At 43.6% G+C, this 16790-nt stretch overlaps 1 protein-coding gene across 1 annotated transcript; it reads left to right on the forward strand.

Annotated features, from left to right (window-relative positions):
* The first annotated feature begins 4328 nt into the window (after positions 1-4328).
* spry4 (sprouty homolog 4) lies at positions 4329-15790 on the forward strand. Its single transcript, XM_079508892.1, has 3 exons — positions 4329-4548; positions 12759-13009; positions 13374-15790. The coding sequence occupies exons 2-3, from the start codon at positions 12824-12826 to the stop codon at positions 14448-14450; spliced, it is 1263 nt and encodes a 420-aa protein (XP_079365018.1). The 5' UTR covers positions 4329-4548; positions 12759-12823; the 3' UTR covers positions 14451-15790.
* Positions 15791-16790: the final 1000 nt, after the last annotated feature.

A 16790-nucleotide genomic window follows, 5' to 3' on the forward strand; every position in this document is an offset into this window, starting at 1 on the left:
ACACAAATTAAATGTAGAAAAATGTAAAGTTTATTTTTACTTATATCATATTTGATTTGGCTTTTGTTCTAAACTAGAGGTAGCCTTCTAGACACTTTTGATTTATATTGAACTCATTGATGATTTTTTACATTTTTCATTTAAAAAACAATTTGCTGGTGAAAACCGATTACATAATCTGTATTATTTTGAGACCGATCCGATACCGATATGGCATTTTTATGGTCGATCTGGCCGATTCCGATTATGCTACCAATTAATTATGCATCCCTAGTGGTTAATATTCTTTATCCTGACCAAGAAAGAAAGATTAGTATAGGCTACAATGAATGTTCTGAGTATAAAACGACCATCAAAAGGATTGATGTCTTGCGCCTGTAAACATCGTTGTAAGACAACTGATATTTGTCAAAATGGTCTGACCTTTTCTAATGTTGTTCTACATTGTATATGTTCACATGTTCTGGTTCCTGCAAGGGAAATAAGTCGTTTCAGCCATCACTGGGGCGTTTGTTTTCATAACTTTCCCCAATCATCACAGATTGGCAAAAAACAAATCGCATATAGTTATTCTTGGTTAAAAGTAAATAACGTATGTTTAATAGGGAGTGATTTCCTGAAGCAAAAACAATGGCCGATCTATTCCTCACTGGAATTAAATAGAATAAAAAACATAGACGAACAGAGGTGCGCCCCTCCACTTTTTTTTCTGTTCTTTTTTAGCTCATGTTATGTTTCCTCTGCAGGAACTGTTGAGCTCTCTAAGGGCTATAAGTGAATTAGGGCTAATGTATCCTATTATGCTGCAATAAGGGCCAAAGTCATCAAACCCCTTTATTTTGATGGATGTGGACACACACACACACACACACACACACACACACACACACACACACACACACACACACACACACACACACACACACACACACACACACACACACACACACACACACACACACACACGCACCTCCCCTTCCTAGCTACCACACAGCTCTCTCTCCACTCCAAAGCACACAAACACACCCCCTGAGCGGGCAGGCAGGAAGGAAGGAAGTCAATATTTGAGGAGTTGAGGCTCGCTAGCTAGCCTGCATGGCAGTTGAAATCTCTCCCTTTTTTTTTTTTTTTTTTTACTGTACAGTCTATAGGCTATCTGACAGAGTTATGCTTAATTTATATACTCGCTTGTTGCCTGACAAAAAGAGCATATTTACAAGCATGTAAAGCCAGATTTATAGTTGGTTGTGCGCGGGTGTCATGGCCCGAAAATAGCTCCACAACAACATGCCACGCTCCGCCTAGTTGTGAACTTATAGATCATCTATTTCAGGTGCGACACAGTGCACAACAAAGTAGTTTATACATCAGGCATAAGCGATTCCCAAGCCAATTGTGGGGGGAACTACTAGCGATCGTTTTGGTTAATTCAATGTCATCAATGCCATAGATGCAAGGTTTTCCAAGGAATGCATGACCTTTTAGATCACTTGAGAACAATATGGGCATGTATGCCGACACTAGCCTCACTAACTCGTCACCATTTCGGCCGTGAAGTCCTCCCACAATTGAGAAGGACCAGACTTAATCTGCCTGGGGCAATATGCATTGCAAAGGCAGATGAAGGCTGGCTACGCGAGGCTATACACTGTGGCCATGAGGCTTACGATTGATTGATTGAATACTTTATCAGTCAGAAATGTAAACAGCATGTGCAGTAAGACATTAAAGCACACAAATAGGTCCTGGTAACTTGTTTCCATTGTGGTCCTATATATGCATTCAATTCCTCAACATGCACAATTTAATTGGGAGCTAGGTCCATCTTATAAACATCCCTCCCCTGGTTCCTTAACATGACGCAGCAATCCTTTTTCTGATATTAGGCTTTGATGAATTGAACATGGTGGACCCTCTTGTAAACAAGTGTAATGCTTAATTGGGTCGTCCACTCACAGTTAACAGTCTTTGTATTGAGTTTGTGCTTGAAAAGTAATTCTGCAAACTGTTAATAAATATTTCAATCAATCAATCAGGCAATTTGAAGTGATATTATGTATGCTTTATAGGCCTATACTTGTTTCTTTGCACGATCGTCCTCTACTATCCCCCTCTTTTGTTTTGTTTCTGTTTTGTTTGTTCCCCTCGTTTGTTCTCCATTTGTAACTGCAAAGTAGTTATGAGCACGCAGACCGCATGGTGACCTGAAAGAGACAGCTATGCTCTCTCTAAAATCACAGTCAACGCTCTTTGAAGGCTTTGACGAGCCGTTTGCGTCAAAAACGACAGCCCCACAGGAATGTTTATTGGTGAAAGATGTGTATTGTGCAGACTAGAGCAAAAGAAGGATGTGGCAAATGATATGCTTGGGTAGCCACAGGACAGCCATTTGATGTTGGCCCTGAACTCTGTGATGGCGAGCTGTCGTTTGCATAAAAAAGAGCTCTCTCACATAGTAGAAACTGTGTCACCCCCCCCCCCACACACACACACACACTCACACACACACACACACTAACACACACACACACACACACACACACACAAACACACACACACACACACACACACACACACACACACACACACACTATACTAAACAAACTCAGTAGACTATGCAAATAGGCCCACATTACGTCCGGGCATAAGGGTTAGCCTACTTATGGAATATCCTACTGATTCTTACAGAATCGATGCAGCAACAAATTGAATAAGGACCCCAATGGAAACAAGCCATGGGCTTTCTTGTGTTTAAAATCCTTAGCAAACCTTGTATTGAAATGTACGTCCCTGTGCTATTTTCTGAAAACTGTTAATAAAGTATTCAATCAATCAATCAATCAATCAATCAGGCCTATATGACCTACATACCACACAATAGCATGTAGGCCTACAGAGAGAGAGAGCAACAACTGCCACCTGTATGTGTGTCTATCTGATATCTCTCTGTCTGTCTCTCCCGCCCTCTCTCCTCTCTCTCTCTCCTTACCAACAACATTATCCCAATTTGGACGTGCTGTTGTAATGCTGTGTGACTGTTAACCTCTGACTGACTGCTTTCAAAAAAAGAAGGGCCGTGCTGAGCGATTCTCTGCGGGGGGGCGGGGGTAGGACAGGACAGGACACTGACTGTGGGGCCTGTCACAGAGAAAAGAAAGGACGCTCTCACACTCATTTCCTCCGTGTGGTTTCGGTACAAATCAACCACATCCTGTCCCCTTTTGTGTGAATCCTGCATGGCCCTCATCATGTCATGCTGCTGCAGACTTCAGAGTATAGGCGTCATAAAAAATAACCCCCACCCATGCACCCGTGTTTTTTTTTCTTTCTTCTCTCTTCTTTCTTGTTCTTTTTTTTAACTACCAAACCTCCAATTGTTGCAGAGGAAGGAAGGAAGGCCACGTCCTTGTTCTCAATAAAATAGAATCACACAAACTGTTTATTGGCCGTTCGCACGCGCACACACACGCACGCGCGCGCGCACACACACACACACACACACACACACACACACACACGCGAGGAATTTGGCTTGGTGACATGTGTCGCTCGATCACTTTAATCACAGACAAAAGACAGGGAATATGCATTCTAAATAGATCAGTAGGCTAATGTTAAAATATATCTAATTAAAATAAATACGAAAATAAGGAAGCAAGTATGCCCAGATTTTGTCAGAGGAGAGAGATGTTTTATTGTAACCAACAGTCAGTCTGTCTGTCTGTGTTAGCCTATAGCTAAATGTCAGTGTTGTAAGGAATAAGAAGATAAACACTAACAGTCAGCCTCACAAATCACAAACGTGAGTGAGTGATATAGTGAGCGCGCGCATAAACCTAAATAAAATGAACGAAGTGGATTCATTGGCGTGAGAAACGCACACATTACAGACGATGACGAGGAGACTTCATTCATGTAATCCGGCCTGACATTGCCCTTGTGACGAAAACCCCTCTCCCCTCTCTCTCTCTCTCTCTCTCTCGACCTCCTTCCATTCATAAAAAAAGAAAAGGGGAAAAAAATGTCGGCATCGCGCTTGCGCAATGTCACTCGGAGTCCTTCCCATTCATAAAATGGACCCCCCTCCTCCCCCCTCGCAGCATTCTAGCCCAGAGAGCAGTTCGCTCTGGCCTCCTCCTCCCCATTCACAAAAAAAAGAGAGAAATCGTGTCCAGGCATCTGCGCAGTGAGGACGTCGACTTTACCCTCCCATTCATAAAAACTCATTTCCAGCTCGGTCGCCGTTGCAACATCACCATCGTGTCCAAAAAGCCTCGCGTCTCTCCGAGTCTCTCAGCACCGCAGCGAGCGAGCAGAGCGAAGCAGAGCCCCGTTTACGCACAACGGAGAGTGGAATAGGAACAAAAAGTCGCTCCGCGAATCGAGTGCCCCTTTCGGTTGCTTTTTGTTTGACATTTTCGCCCCCATTTGGATGTTAAACGCCTTTTCCACTTGGATTTTTTTTGTGGGGGAATATATAAACTCACAAGGCTTAATGTGCGGTCGTCGTTGCGCGGCGAAGAAATGAGATTTCCCAGTGTGAAAAAAGTAAGTGATCAAACTTGGATTTGTCTTTCCTTTCCCTACGGTGACGTCTTATTAACCGTGATATAATGTTGTGTCCGTGTTGCACCGCAGACAGACAGACAAACCTGTTTCTTTGGATTCGCCCGGATTTACTGAGCCTCAGCCTATACATCGCAGCAAGCAAGCAGCGCCGAACAGATTCAGCGCTGTACGCGCACACACAAACTCGCGCACGTACGCGCGCGGCAAGCACACACACACATACACACACACATGGACGGACGGACGGGTTCTTTTGCAACAAGCTGTTCCCGACCCGTGTTTTGCACTTTGAGTCAATATTTAACTACAGATTTCCACCGAAGCGAAGCTGGTGGGAAAAAAACCCATCGTGTTTTCTAGAACGGCACGATCCGGATCGAAGAGAATAGCCTACATAATAGGCCTACTATACCGATTCGATTAAAGCAGACCCTTTTAATCGATCACACACACACACACACACACACACATAGCCTATAGTTACGGTTTAGAGGGGGGGGAGAGGGTCCCGTTGCGATGACATAAAGCAACGGAATGGTGTTTGTGTTCGGTAATCGGTAGGGATCCACCGTGTTGTATCATCATCATCTCTCTCTCTCCCTCTCTCTCTCTCCCCCCTCCATTCACATAAAGCAGGGAGCTGTCTGTGACTGCAGCGCTGTAGGCTCAGGCTGGCACGCCATGTTCATTATGATAGGACACATCAGGTGCTCTGTGCAGGGCTCTGCTTGCCTGCTTGCTCTGCTTGCCTTTCTATATGCCTACAAGCATCACGATCTGCTGTTTACGGCGAGCGATGCTGTCTTTATAAGACAGAATAATTTAAAGCGTTATTGTACGCACAATCAAGCCATAACCATCGCAGCTAGGGTTAAGCTATCTGTTCTTTTACAAACGGGCTTTCTTATCAGATCAATATAAAATAGGAATATAGACTATAGCCTATTACTGGCACTGCTATCATTCAGATGCATCGTGTCATACGACGCCCACATGAGGAGCCTATTTTATTTATGTTCCGTTTGTAAGTCTGCGTATAGGCTATAGCCTATATGCTGCTAATTGCTTGTTCACTGGTCCATTTTGTGTAAATGTTACAATTTATAATTTAGGCATTTATAGCAGACGCTCTTAATCCAGAGTGATTTAGGCTACATTAAGCAAGAACAACGCAATAGCCTACATATAAATAGTCGTCAAGGATCATATAAGTAGGCTAAGCTAAGAATCTAATGACCGTCTAACGAATGTCTGTCTGCAATGAAACGATCGGCCAACAATATAATGCTATGTCTATACATATATGCTATCTAAATTGCATAATTTTAGCCTTTGCATTTACGCCTGCAAGGTCGTGAGGCTAGTGTTAGGCCTATATACATTTATTATGCACACTATATGGCCCACATGTCCCTGTTATAAGCCTTTTATTATTCAGTACTATGTCGACCCGTGTGTGTGTGTGTGTGTGTGTGTGTGTGTGTGTGTGTGTGTGTGTGTGTGTGTGTGTGTGTGCGTGCGTGCGTGCGCGCCGCCGCCTGCCTCCGGTTTTTATGACTCAGTCCGTTCACATCTAGCAGGGCCATTGAAGGGAGGGACGCGCACGCGTCGCGCGCACGCGCACAGTTCCGGCCGGAGCTCATTTCTAATGGTCTAGATTTGATGACCACAAGCCATTTGTTTCGGTGCCAGCTGCAATGTCGCAACAGGTTTCTCAATCGGGCTTTTCTCTCCGCAAGTCTGCAGGAAAAATATAGGGATTCATATGCTAGGGCTAGGCTACTATGCAGGCGGATTTGAAAATGAAGGCGTAGAATTAGGTCTAAAAACAAATTGTCTCTCAAGACCATATAAATATGGCCTATAAAATTATAAATATGCCACATTTTAGTTAAATTCGGGTGCACCGTGCTCGAGCTAGCAGTGTATGCCTACAAGCATTGGTGTTCGTTTCGTCCTTTTTATAGATTCCAGACCTTAATTTCCGTATTGTCGAGAATGTTGTGTAGGCTATAGGCCTAAACCGTACCGACTATAGTATAGTCGCACACAAGAATGGCTGTGGTGGTGGCTACACCATGGGTTACACCAATGATAATGGTTCAAATTCAATGGACATCTTATTAGTTAGCCATGTTTTGTTTTCTGCGGTAAAATCTTCAGAGTTAATTTCGTTTTATTTCATGTAGTGTATAGATAGGCCTATACACTGGCTTGTGTAGTGTAGGACATGTCAGCCAATAATGCCTGGCTATCTCTACAAAATAACTCTTTCCTTGGCATCTTTTCAAACTGTTAAATGACCTACTGTGTCTGTTAGGTCTTTGTAAATAATTAAAAAGTCCATATAATGAAGAAATTATTACCCAACATGCTTCCTAGTATATGGAATGTTATTATTCACTATACTTTTGCTACAGCACATATTTCTAGGCCACAGCCTCCCCAGAAGTGCAGAATGTGTCTTGTATCATTCCCACTGCTTTCCCTGCAAGTTCTTTGCCTTGTTTTGCATGTCGGAGTGGTTTTTTGCATGCAAGTCCTGCACTCTGGTGCTCCCGGCTCTTTAGAAAGGAGCCTGCTATTGTTCTAATGTCAAAGTTAGAATGGAGGAGAGCTCTGGAAAAAAAACAAAACCTCTTGGTATTCAGTCTAAAACATCACCATACTTCATGGATCATCTGACATTTCATGGAGTCCCTGAACGTATGTGTTGAGAGAGAGAGAGAGTGCATGCGTGTGTTCATGCGCGTGCATGCGTGTTATTTTGAACCTATATGTTATAGTTTTCTATATTTGCACTTGACAAACGTGTCATATTTGGGTGTAATGCACACCCTGATTTGGGCTATGTCTATCGCAAGTATCGCATGATGCTGATTTGGGCTATATCATTATTATGTCTATCGAATGATGCTGATTTGGGAGATATATCACATGCTGCTGATTTGGGATAGATTTAGGATATATAATGTCTATCATATGCCGCTGATTTGGGATAGATTTAGGATATAATGTCTATCATATGCCGCTGATTTGGGATAGATTTAGGATATAATGTCTATCTCATGATGCTGATTTGGGCTATATGTCTATCTCATGATGCTGATTTGGCTATACTATTACGTCTATCTTATGATGCTGATTGGCTATACTATTACGTCTATCTTATGATGCTGATTGGCTATACTATTACGTCTATCTTATGATGCTGATTGGCTATACTATTACGTCTATCTTATGATGCTGATTGGCTATACTATTACGTCTATCTCATGATGCTGATTGGCTATACTATTATGTGTATCTCATGATGCTGATTGGCTATACTATTATGTCTATCTCATGATGCTGATTGGTTATACTATTACGTATATCTCATGACACTTGTGGATTAGCATTACCATCCTGCTGCAGGGTGTAGTATTCATTCAGCTTTAACCCATTAAGACCTGAGGCAGATTCTACGAATTACTTTTCTAAATCAGTAGTTATCACACAAAGATTTTTCAAAAATGTTCAAAAATAGCAGATGTGCAAGTTCGCAGCTTGTAGATCTGCTATTTGTTCAAACTCTGAGCTTGTAGGCTATAGATCTGCTATTTGTGCAAGCTCGCAGTGTTTAGATCTGCTATTTGTGCAAACTCGCAGCTTGCATAGATCTGCTATTTGTGCAAGCTTGCAACTTATAGATCTGCTATTTTTGAATAGCCAATGCAGAAATCTAAAATGACACGTTAATGACTCCTTAACACGTTAACCTTTGCATCTCTATTTTGGGCATGCATGTCAAAATAGGCAAACATATATTCCGAAAGGAAATATAGCTATTTGACATTTGTCGTTCAACAAAGCATAAATCATGTGGTTAACCAAAATAACCTATAGCATCCCTATATTCTTGTGTAAAGATTCTGTGTAAAATAGCAGATTTAACAAGCTCACACGTATGCGGCATTGTAAATCTGCTGTGTGTTCAGCAAAGAGTTTTGCATAGAGGGAGAAAGGGAGGGGGGGGTCTTTAAGGTGTTGATGTGGAAATGTTCTGGTCTGTGTCGGTGATGATTGATTTGTTTATACCGGTGGTGCTCAAAGTGGGGTCCGGGGACCCTCAGGGGTAACATTGTTAATATAGCATCTCAATCATTTTAACCACTTCATCCTTTTATACGTTGGCTATTCTACATTCTACAAGCTTGTACATCTGCTATTTTGGAATATAAAAAATAAATCTTGAAAGTATTGGAAAATGTTGATACCAAAAAACAACAACAAAATCTTCTCTTCTGGGGGTCACTGGCACAAAACATTTTCAGATGGAGGGTCTGTGGCCAAATACAATCAATTTGGGGGTCCTTGACACGAAACAGTTTGAAAACTATAGACTACTGGTTTATACCGACTGTCAAAGCAGAAGGAAGTTATCAGGGCGACAATTCTACTTTTAGTGTTAATGTGGTAATCTGAGCTAATCATTGGTCAATCAAAGCAAGAAGACAGATGTCGAATAGAGGATGTTAACCATACCTTCTGGGTAGAACAAATGTAAAACAAAACAAAAAAGCCAATTTGCATGTCGTTGTTGTCGGAAAGAAACCTCGTATCTCCATGTTATTTGTTTTTTGTTTGTTTGTTTTGCATGATGTTCCAAGCTTTGTTTGCTAATGTAATGTATTCCACTGTCTGTCCTGTTTTGTTTTGTGTGGGGACTGCAGATGTAAATTAGCATCTTTGCTAATAAATTCGGTGTATTTACGTTGCATTCATATGTAATGTCCAAATAAAGTAAAGTAGGCTACCTTTTGTTTTCTCCCGTAAATTTACACTTCATCATCCAAAAGTGTCGCACAAAAGTATAGCGAAAATAGCATGCTCAGAAACGCTCTGCTATGCGTTGTGAGGTTGTGGGTCGGCTATTTTCACTATTATGACCCGTTAAAACCGTGAAAGCATCTGTGTCATTTTAGATCTTATATAGCAACATTGGTCCTCAAAGTGGGTCCATTATTTTATACTTAAAACATTGTGAAGAATTGTGAATCTTTTTAAATATATATATTTTTAAGTGAACATTTTTACCGGTAACTAACTCGTTTCTGGGGGTCCGCGGCCAAATACATATTTTGGGAGTCCTTGACACAAAAAAGTTCGAGAATCACCAATATAACAATTATGTTTTTTCAGAAAACTGTTAGGATTTAGAAGACATTTTGTAGAATCGGCCTCAGGTCTTAAAGGGTTTAAAACAACAGAAAAGGAAGGATCTTTGGACATACAAGGTTTCCCACGTGACCTGACAGCACAGCGATGTGATAAACACAAGCCAGAGACTTGTCATTACGAGACATGTCATGCATGATGGCTCATTAAAAACAGAGGTTTGGAGTTCAGCGAGGCCTCGTCCCAACTCGGTTGAAGCCTGAAGTGATTAACAGTGGTGTGTGTAAAGTAACTAAGTACATTTACTTATGGTATTTGTACTTTACTTGAGTAATTACAATTTCCAATACTTTTGTCTTCTACTCCACTATATCTCAGAGGCAAATATTGTACTTTTACTAATTACTTGTAAACTTTAGTTGGATTTTGATTTTGATTGCAAAACAGGCCTACATTAACCACTACAGCCCTATATACATTTCACCCATTTGAAAATAGCCAATCTACAAGCACACAAGCTTGTAGATCAGCTATTTTCAAAAGATTTGTATACACTTGAAAACTTGAAATGAGACATTCTGCATAATGAGTACTTTTACTTTTGGTACTTTAAGTACATTTTGATACCTTTTTGTACTTTTTAATTCCGGAGTCTTACTTTTAACAGAGTATTTCTACATTTTACAGTATTGATACTTTTACTTAAGTAAAACATGTGAGTACTTTTTCCACCACTGGTTGAAGCCTGAAGTGATTAGTCAGGACAGATGGGAACAGTTTCCACACTCCATCCTCCTCCACATATCCATTCTGTCACAATGACATGATTGACAATGTCCCCCCCTCCCCCCTTCTTTTTTCTTAGCTTTTCCCCAAAATGCTAATGTAGATCAACTATATCCTTCTCTACTTCCCCTTTATTTTTTAACCCATTACGACCTGAGGGTATACGTTTCTACAAAATGCCTTATAAATCAGTTGTTCTCGCACGTTTTCGTGCCAAGGAAGGACCCCCAAAACATTTTCAAGGTTTTTTCCAAAAATGTTCAAAAATAGCAGATGTACAAGCTCACAGCTTGTGCTATTTTTGAATAGCCAACGCTAAAATCTAAAATTACACAGTTTTCTTTCCCGGTTTTAATGGGTTCAACCCCCCAAAGTTGAATCATCTTTGCCGGTTCAATGCATATGGTAAAAGCCACAGTGGTAATTTATACATTTTGTAATGTGATTAAACGTGTACCAGGCTTGCAGGATGACATCCACACTTGGCCAGGGTAGAGATATGGCATTTATGAGCTGCGGGCATGCAGTACTACTTAACAACCATGTAGGTGTTTTAACTAGGATCAGAACTTCTCAATGGAAGAGTATGAGAGTCCACCTCTCCAACCACAGCACATGTGCTAGTTCTAGCCTATCACATATAGCCGCTATATCGTTCCAAATGGACCCTTACACGCCTGCAACTCTGAGTCATAATAATAATAATAATACAAAAATAATTGTCTTTATTGTCCCCTTAGGGATATTCCTTTTCACAGTCTGTTCCAACAGAACAACATAACATAACAAAGAAAGAACATAACACCAGTTGCATGAAATCCCAGCACAAAAACGGTCCTATCCTATCAGTGAGGAAGTTTGTTTCGCAATGGCTGAGGGGACAAAACTCCTACTAAAACAAACTTTTCCCCATTTCTAAGTCCTATATCTTCGTCCAGATGGCATGAGTTTGAAGAAGGATGATGATCAGTGTCATTTGCTATTGTGTGGGGGTTACGGGGGTTCTTGAAATTAAAATGTCTGTGAAACCACTAGCCTAAAAGAAAAATGTGATTCATTCAAGTTATTTCCGGATTGCAGCTTCAACACCGAAGAATTTAATGTGCCGTCCCCCAGCGTCCCGTGTAAAAAAACAACTTGAAAAAAAAGTTTGAACAAAAGTTTGAGCGCTCACAGCTGTCTCTGTTTGTGCCTGTGAATGAATTAATATTTTATTTCCGTGTCCAGACAATTTCTTGACATGCGATTATCAGACACATCAATAAGATAATAGCAAAATAAAAATAAAAAAGCATTCCAGTGTATAGCCAGCCAGCAACTCATAAATAATACAACCAGATTTAACTTGAATTTACAGTTCATCTATGAATACAGTTAATCTACCAGTAAGATAAGCAAGAGAAGCGACCTCGAGGTTGAGTGCACGCATCCGCCTCGTTGACGGCAGACTGCTGGGCGAGCGCTGGCGCTTTGGCATGGGGGGTCAGATCAACATGGAATGAATTCTGTACGTCCCATATAAGGAGCATGTCTTGAGTGTACAGAGTTTGATGAGGTCAGATCAACATATGGAATGTCAGAATAGGTCAGCTCCATACAGTATATGGAGTTCTAAGAGTGGGACATTCTCTTGAGTGTACAGGGTTTTATGAGGACCCAGGTAGGGCCGGGCCTTCATTTTCGGCCTGAACTCTAGTTTTCGCCGGCTGCCGGGTGCGGCTGCAATAATAACTTTGGGGCAGGCTTGTCAAAAGTGAGACATCGAAGAGGATGGATGGGGAAGGATCAACATATGGAATGTCAGAACAGGTTCTGACATATATCCATATATGGAGATCTAAGGGTTTGAGGTTTGAGGTCAGATGATTTGCTGGCCAATATTGACTATTGACATCAGGGATCTAGGCTATGGGCTTAACTGCGATAGCAGGTCGCATTTACTATATATCCATCCCTGATGATGTCACGATGACCTGGGCACCTGGGGGCTTCCCTAGGGTGACCAGGGGGCTGTTGTCATGATGACCTGGGGGGCTTGCCTGGGGTGACCAACCAACCAACACACACGCTGACGGGAAATGCTAGATTCCATAGTTAACTGCGACCTGCGGTCGCAATAAGTCACCCTTCTCCTCCTATCCTACGCTTTATAAAGATATCCTGAAAAAAAATGACAAAGGAAATTCAATTAAAGCACAATTCTCATAATGTATGTGTTCTATCTATCTGTGTGTGTGTTTCAGTAAGATGCTGCATTAAGCGCGTGCAGACAGAGTGCTGCTGTACGCAGCGTCCCCTCAGCCCCCACATGGAGTCCAGGGTCCCGCACCACATCCCGGGAGTGTCCAGCTCCCTCATCTCCCATCAGCCGCTGCTGGACAGCCAGGTCCCGTACGGACGGCTGCAGCACCCACTCACCATCTACCCCATCGACCAGATGCGCTCGTCCCACGTGGAGAACGACTACATCGACAGCCCCGCCGTCGTCTCCAAGGTTAGAGGAGTTTGGGGGACTTTTCATTTGAGTTTTAAGTTTTAGTTCTATTTTTCTTCTAATTCAGAAGAAACGCTTAGTTTTAGTTTAGTTTTTTTCGTTTTGTTTTAGTTTTTATTAGTTTTAGTGTTAGTTTTAGTTTTCTCATACTTTGAGTTATTTGTCAGGTGCAGTGTAATAAACACTCAACAAAACATACCATTTCAAATATATATATATATATAATATATATATATATATATTCAGTTACTGTTGGACCAAAAATTACTGTAGTAATCTAGTTCTTATTTTGTTCAGTTAACAAAAATCTTTTATTTCGTTAGTTTTCGTTAACAATAATAACCATGGTCGTCTCGTCTCCCAGCAGCCCCCCGGCAGCCAGAAGAACGGCGCCGGCGGCTCGCGCCGTGCGATCACGTGGCTCGGCCAGAGCCAGAGCCAGCAGCAGCAGCAGGATCCGTCCGGGGGGGCGTTCCTGGGGGCCAACCACAACCACCACCACAACCACCAGCAGCACGGACGCCAGGATGCCACCACCCACCCGTGGATCTCCTTCTCGGGGCGCCCCAGCTCCATCAGCAGCAGCAGCAGCACCTCGTCCGACCAGAGGCTGCTGGACCACGCCGCGCCCACCCCGACGCTGGACCCCCACCACGCCGCGCACCCCCACCATCACCCCCACCACCATCACCCGCACCAGGGCAGCACGGCGCCCCCCAGGACCTTGGGCTGCTTCGCGGCGGTGCCCCCCTCCTCCAGCGCCGACGACCCCAAAGTCCTCACGACCGCCTCCTCGTCCTCCTCCATCTGCTCTACGTCGTCCAAGTCTCTGGACCTCAAGGCCTCGAACGCGACTGCGGGGGGAGGAGGAGGAGTCGGGGGAGTAGTTGGTGTCTGCGGCGGCCAACCGCAGCAGGTCTCGGCGCTGCCGATCCCTTCCTCGCCGGCCGAGAAGAAGCACCTGGCGCTGTGCTGCGAGCGCTGCGGCAAGTGCCGCTGCACGGAGTGCACGCTGCCGCGCGCGCTGCCGTCGTGCTGGGTGTGCAACCAGGAGTGCCTGTGCTCGGCGCGGAGCCTGGTGGACGCCGCCACGTGCATGTGCCTGGTGCGTGGCGTCTTCTACCACTGCACCACCGAGGACGAGGACGACGAGGGCTCGTGCGCCGACCGACCGTGCTCCTGCTCCTCCAACAACTGCTGCGCCCGCTGGTCCTTCATGGCGGCGCTGTCCGCCGTGCTGCCCTGCCTGCTCTGCTACCTGCCGGCCACCGGCCTGGCTAAGCTGGGACAGCGGTGCTACGACAATGCCCGCCGGCCCGGCTGCCGCTGCAAGCAGGCGGCCGCCGTGGGCGCCGGGTGCAAAAGTGGAGGAGGAGGAGGAGGGGGCGTGGAGAGCAAGGCACAGGACACTACGGAGAAGCAGCAGCAGCAGGGCTCGTGATGATGGTGGACCTCGGCCTCTGTGGCCTTTTGTGTTTTCAAGACGCACGACACCATGGACGATTACAGTACTCGCTCGCTTTGTTTGGATAGGACAATCCAAGACTTTAAACTATTCGCCCCACCCATACACACACACGCACGCACACACCACACACACGTAATCTGCTGGAACAATTGAACTTAAAGAAAAACACAAAGGTACTTAAATGGCTCGTACCTTCACCTGCTACGTCGGGAAAGGTGGATGACGGGAATGGGAACCGGGAATCCGAAAGGCGGCGTCTGGTTGGTTGGCCAATCGGTTTGGAAATGACTTAACAGCCACTCAGAGATTTCTTTTTGTTTTTATTTTCTTATTTTATTTAATTTTTTCAAGAACAAGTCGACACAAGAAGGAGAAGTAGAGACTGAAATGTGGGACTGGTGTTTTTGTGGTATTCAAAAAAAAGAAAGAAAATGGCTGAAGGCACGAAGTCATTGTCCCTTTTTCTGCTGCTCTGAATTTCCCCCAGCTTATTTCATCACGTTAACTTAACTTAGAATCTTGCTGACCACCGTCCCCCTCGTTAACTTAACTTAGCTTAGAATCTTGCTGACCACCGTCCCCCCCTCCTCGGACAACATAGAAGTTATTACTGTACATGTTGGAGAGATGTATGTACCCCCACCTTCCCACCTAGGGCCACGGCCGCCCCAAAAGCACAGGCCAGTGTCCCCCGCCCACCTCGCCCCTCCCGTTAGCAAGCAAGCAAACAGGTGATTAGCGACACAGTGACTTTAGGCCAGGCTGCTGTGAGAGTCCAAAGTACCACTTAACCACTCAACTCTCTCCTCTATTACGATGATCACCGCTCTTGCGAGTGTCGCCAGTCTTTCCCTCGCGTTGCATAGCTTTGGCGATACTGGCTCGCCATCACTCACATGGTTTTACCATCTCGCCGTCCCGGTCTCCGCACTGATGCAGGTATATGTGGCTTCGGAGCGGCGGCGTTCGCGGTCGTTAATTCTCACCGATGCGAGCAAGTGGAGATGTTTCATGCTGCAAGTGAGAAAGAGAGGCTGTCACTTTCTTAGGTCTGCGTCCTTATTCGGAATCACCAGATTTTTGAATGCTGTTAAACGTTCTCCGGCCACCTCGGACGCAATGCATGCCATGACCTGCATGCTCTAGTCTAATGGTTACCCACCGTGCTAGAAGTTGATGTGTTGTAGAGATTAAACAAACACACACACACACACACACACATACACACACACACACACACACACACACACACACACACACACACACACACACACACACACACACACACACACACACACACACACACACACACACACACACACACAAAACTAAAACACAAAAAAACAAAGTAAAAAAAAAAGTACACCCAATCTTCTCAGGGACTGTTACAGTAACCTTGAATAGAACTTTAGCCTATAGCGTGTCGGTCTCAAAAACTGCCTAAAAAGCCTGGTCGACTTCCTCTAGGGCTGGGCGATATATTGAAAATATATCGATATTGTGATACAGGACTAGATATCACCTCAGATTGTGGATATCGTAATACCTTGATGTAGTGTTATCTTTTCCTTGTTTTTAGTCACTTATAAGCCTTATTGTATACTTAAATACAGAAATAGTCATCTTTGCTATTTGCAAAAATGTGAGAAAGTAAAAAAAAAAAAAGATAATTGATATGTGATATCACAAATATCAATATCGAGGTATTTGGTCAAAATGTATCGTGATATTTGATTTTGAAGCATATCGCCCAGCCCTAACTTCCTCTTTGCACAAAGCAGGCAAAGAAACATTCAACGGCAACAAGGCAATAGTTAATAATTTAAAACGAGTAAGCTAAGTGAGAGACAAAATGGCCAGAAAATAGCGTTGTTTTTTCTTTCCGGAGAGGTTGAGTATAAGCTTGAGAGAGAGAGAGGGAGAGTGAGTGAATGAGAGAGAGAGAGAGAGAGAGAGAAGGCACACGTAAAGTTGTTGTCGTCGTCGTCATCGTCGTGTATGTATCTAGCCAGCCTTAGTTCAAAATAAAACCTGCCACTTGCACAACCTTTATATAAGACGACGCAAACCCCTTAAAGGATGGACTAAAGCACAGTATTAACCGCCACCACTTTGTTTAGTTTTACCCTTATGTTGGTGTATAGACCGGTGGTTCTCAACTTGTTGGCCCGGGAAGGGTGATAGGACATTAAAAAGTAATACCAATACATAAGAATTTAAAAGTATACTAGGCTATGTTAATTCCATTGACAATCTATGGACCGATCATTAAAATGAAACCTACTAACCTACTAAATAACATGTAAGTGGTCA

This window comes from Electrona antarctica (assembly GCF_951216825.1).
Source record: "Electrona antarctica genome assembly, chromosome: 8".
Classification (NCBI taxonomy): Eukaryota; Metazoa; Chordata; class Actinopteri; order Myctophiformes; family Myctophidae; genus Electrona; species Electrona antarctica.

Excerpts from the sequence above, each read along its gene's own strand:
- spry4 (XM_079508892.1), top strand. The coding sequence starts at position 12,824 with ATGGAGTCCAGGGTCCCGCACCACATCCCGGGAGTGTCCAGCTCCCTC. Across the intron at positions 13,010-13,373 it reads GCCCCGCCGTCGTCTCCAAG|CAGCCCCCCGGCAGCCAGAA; the intron begins GTTAGAGGAGTT and ends CTCGTCTCCCAG.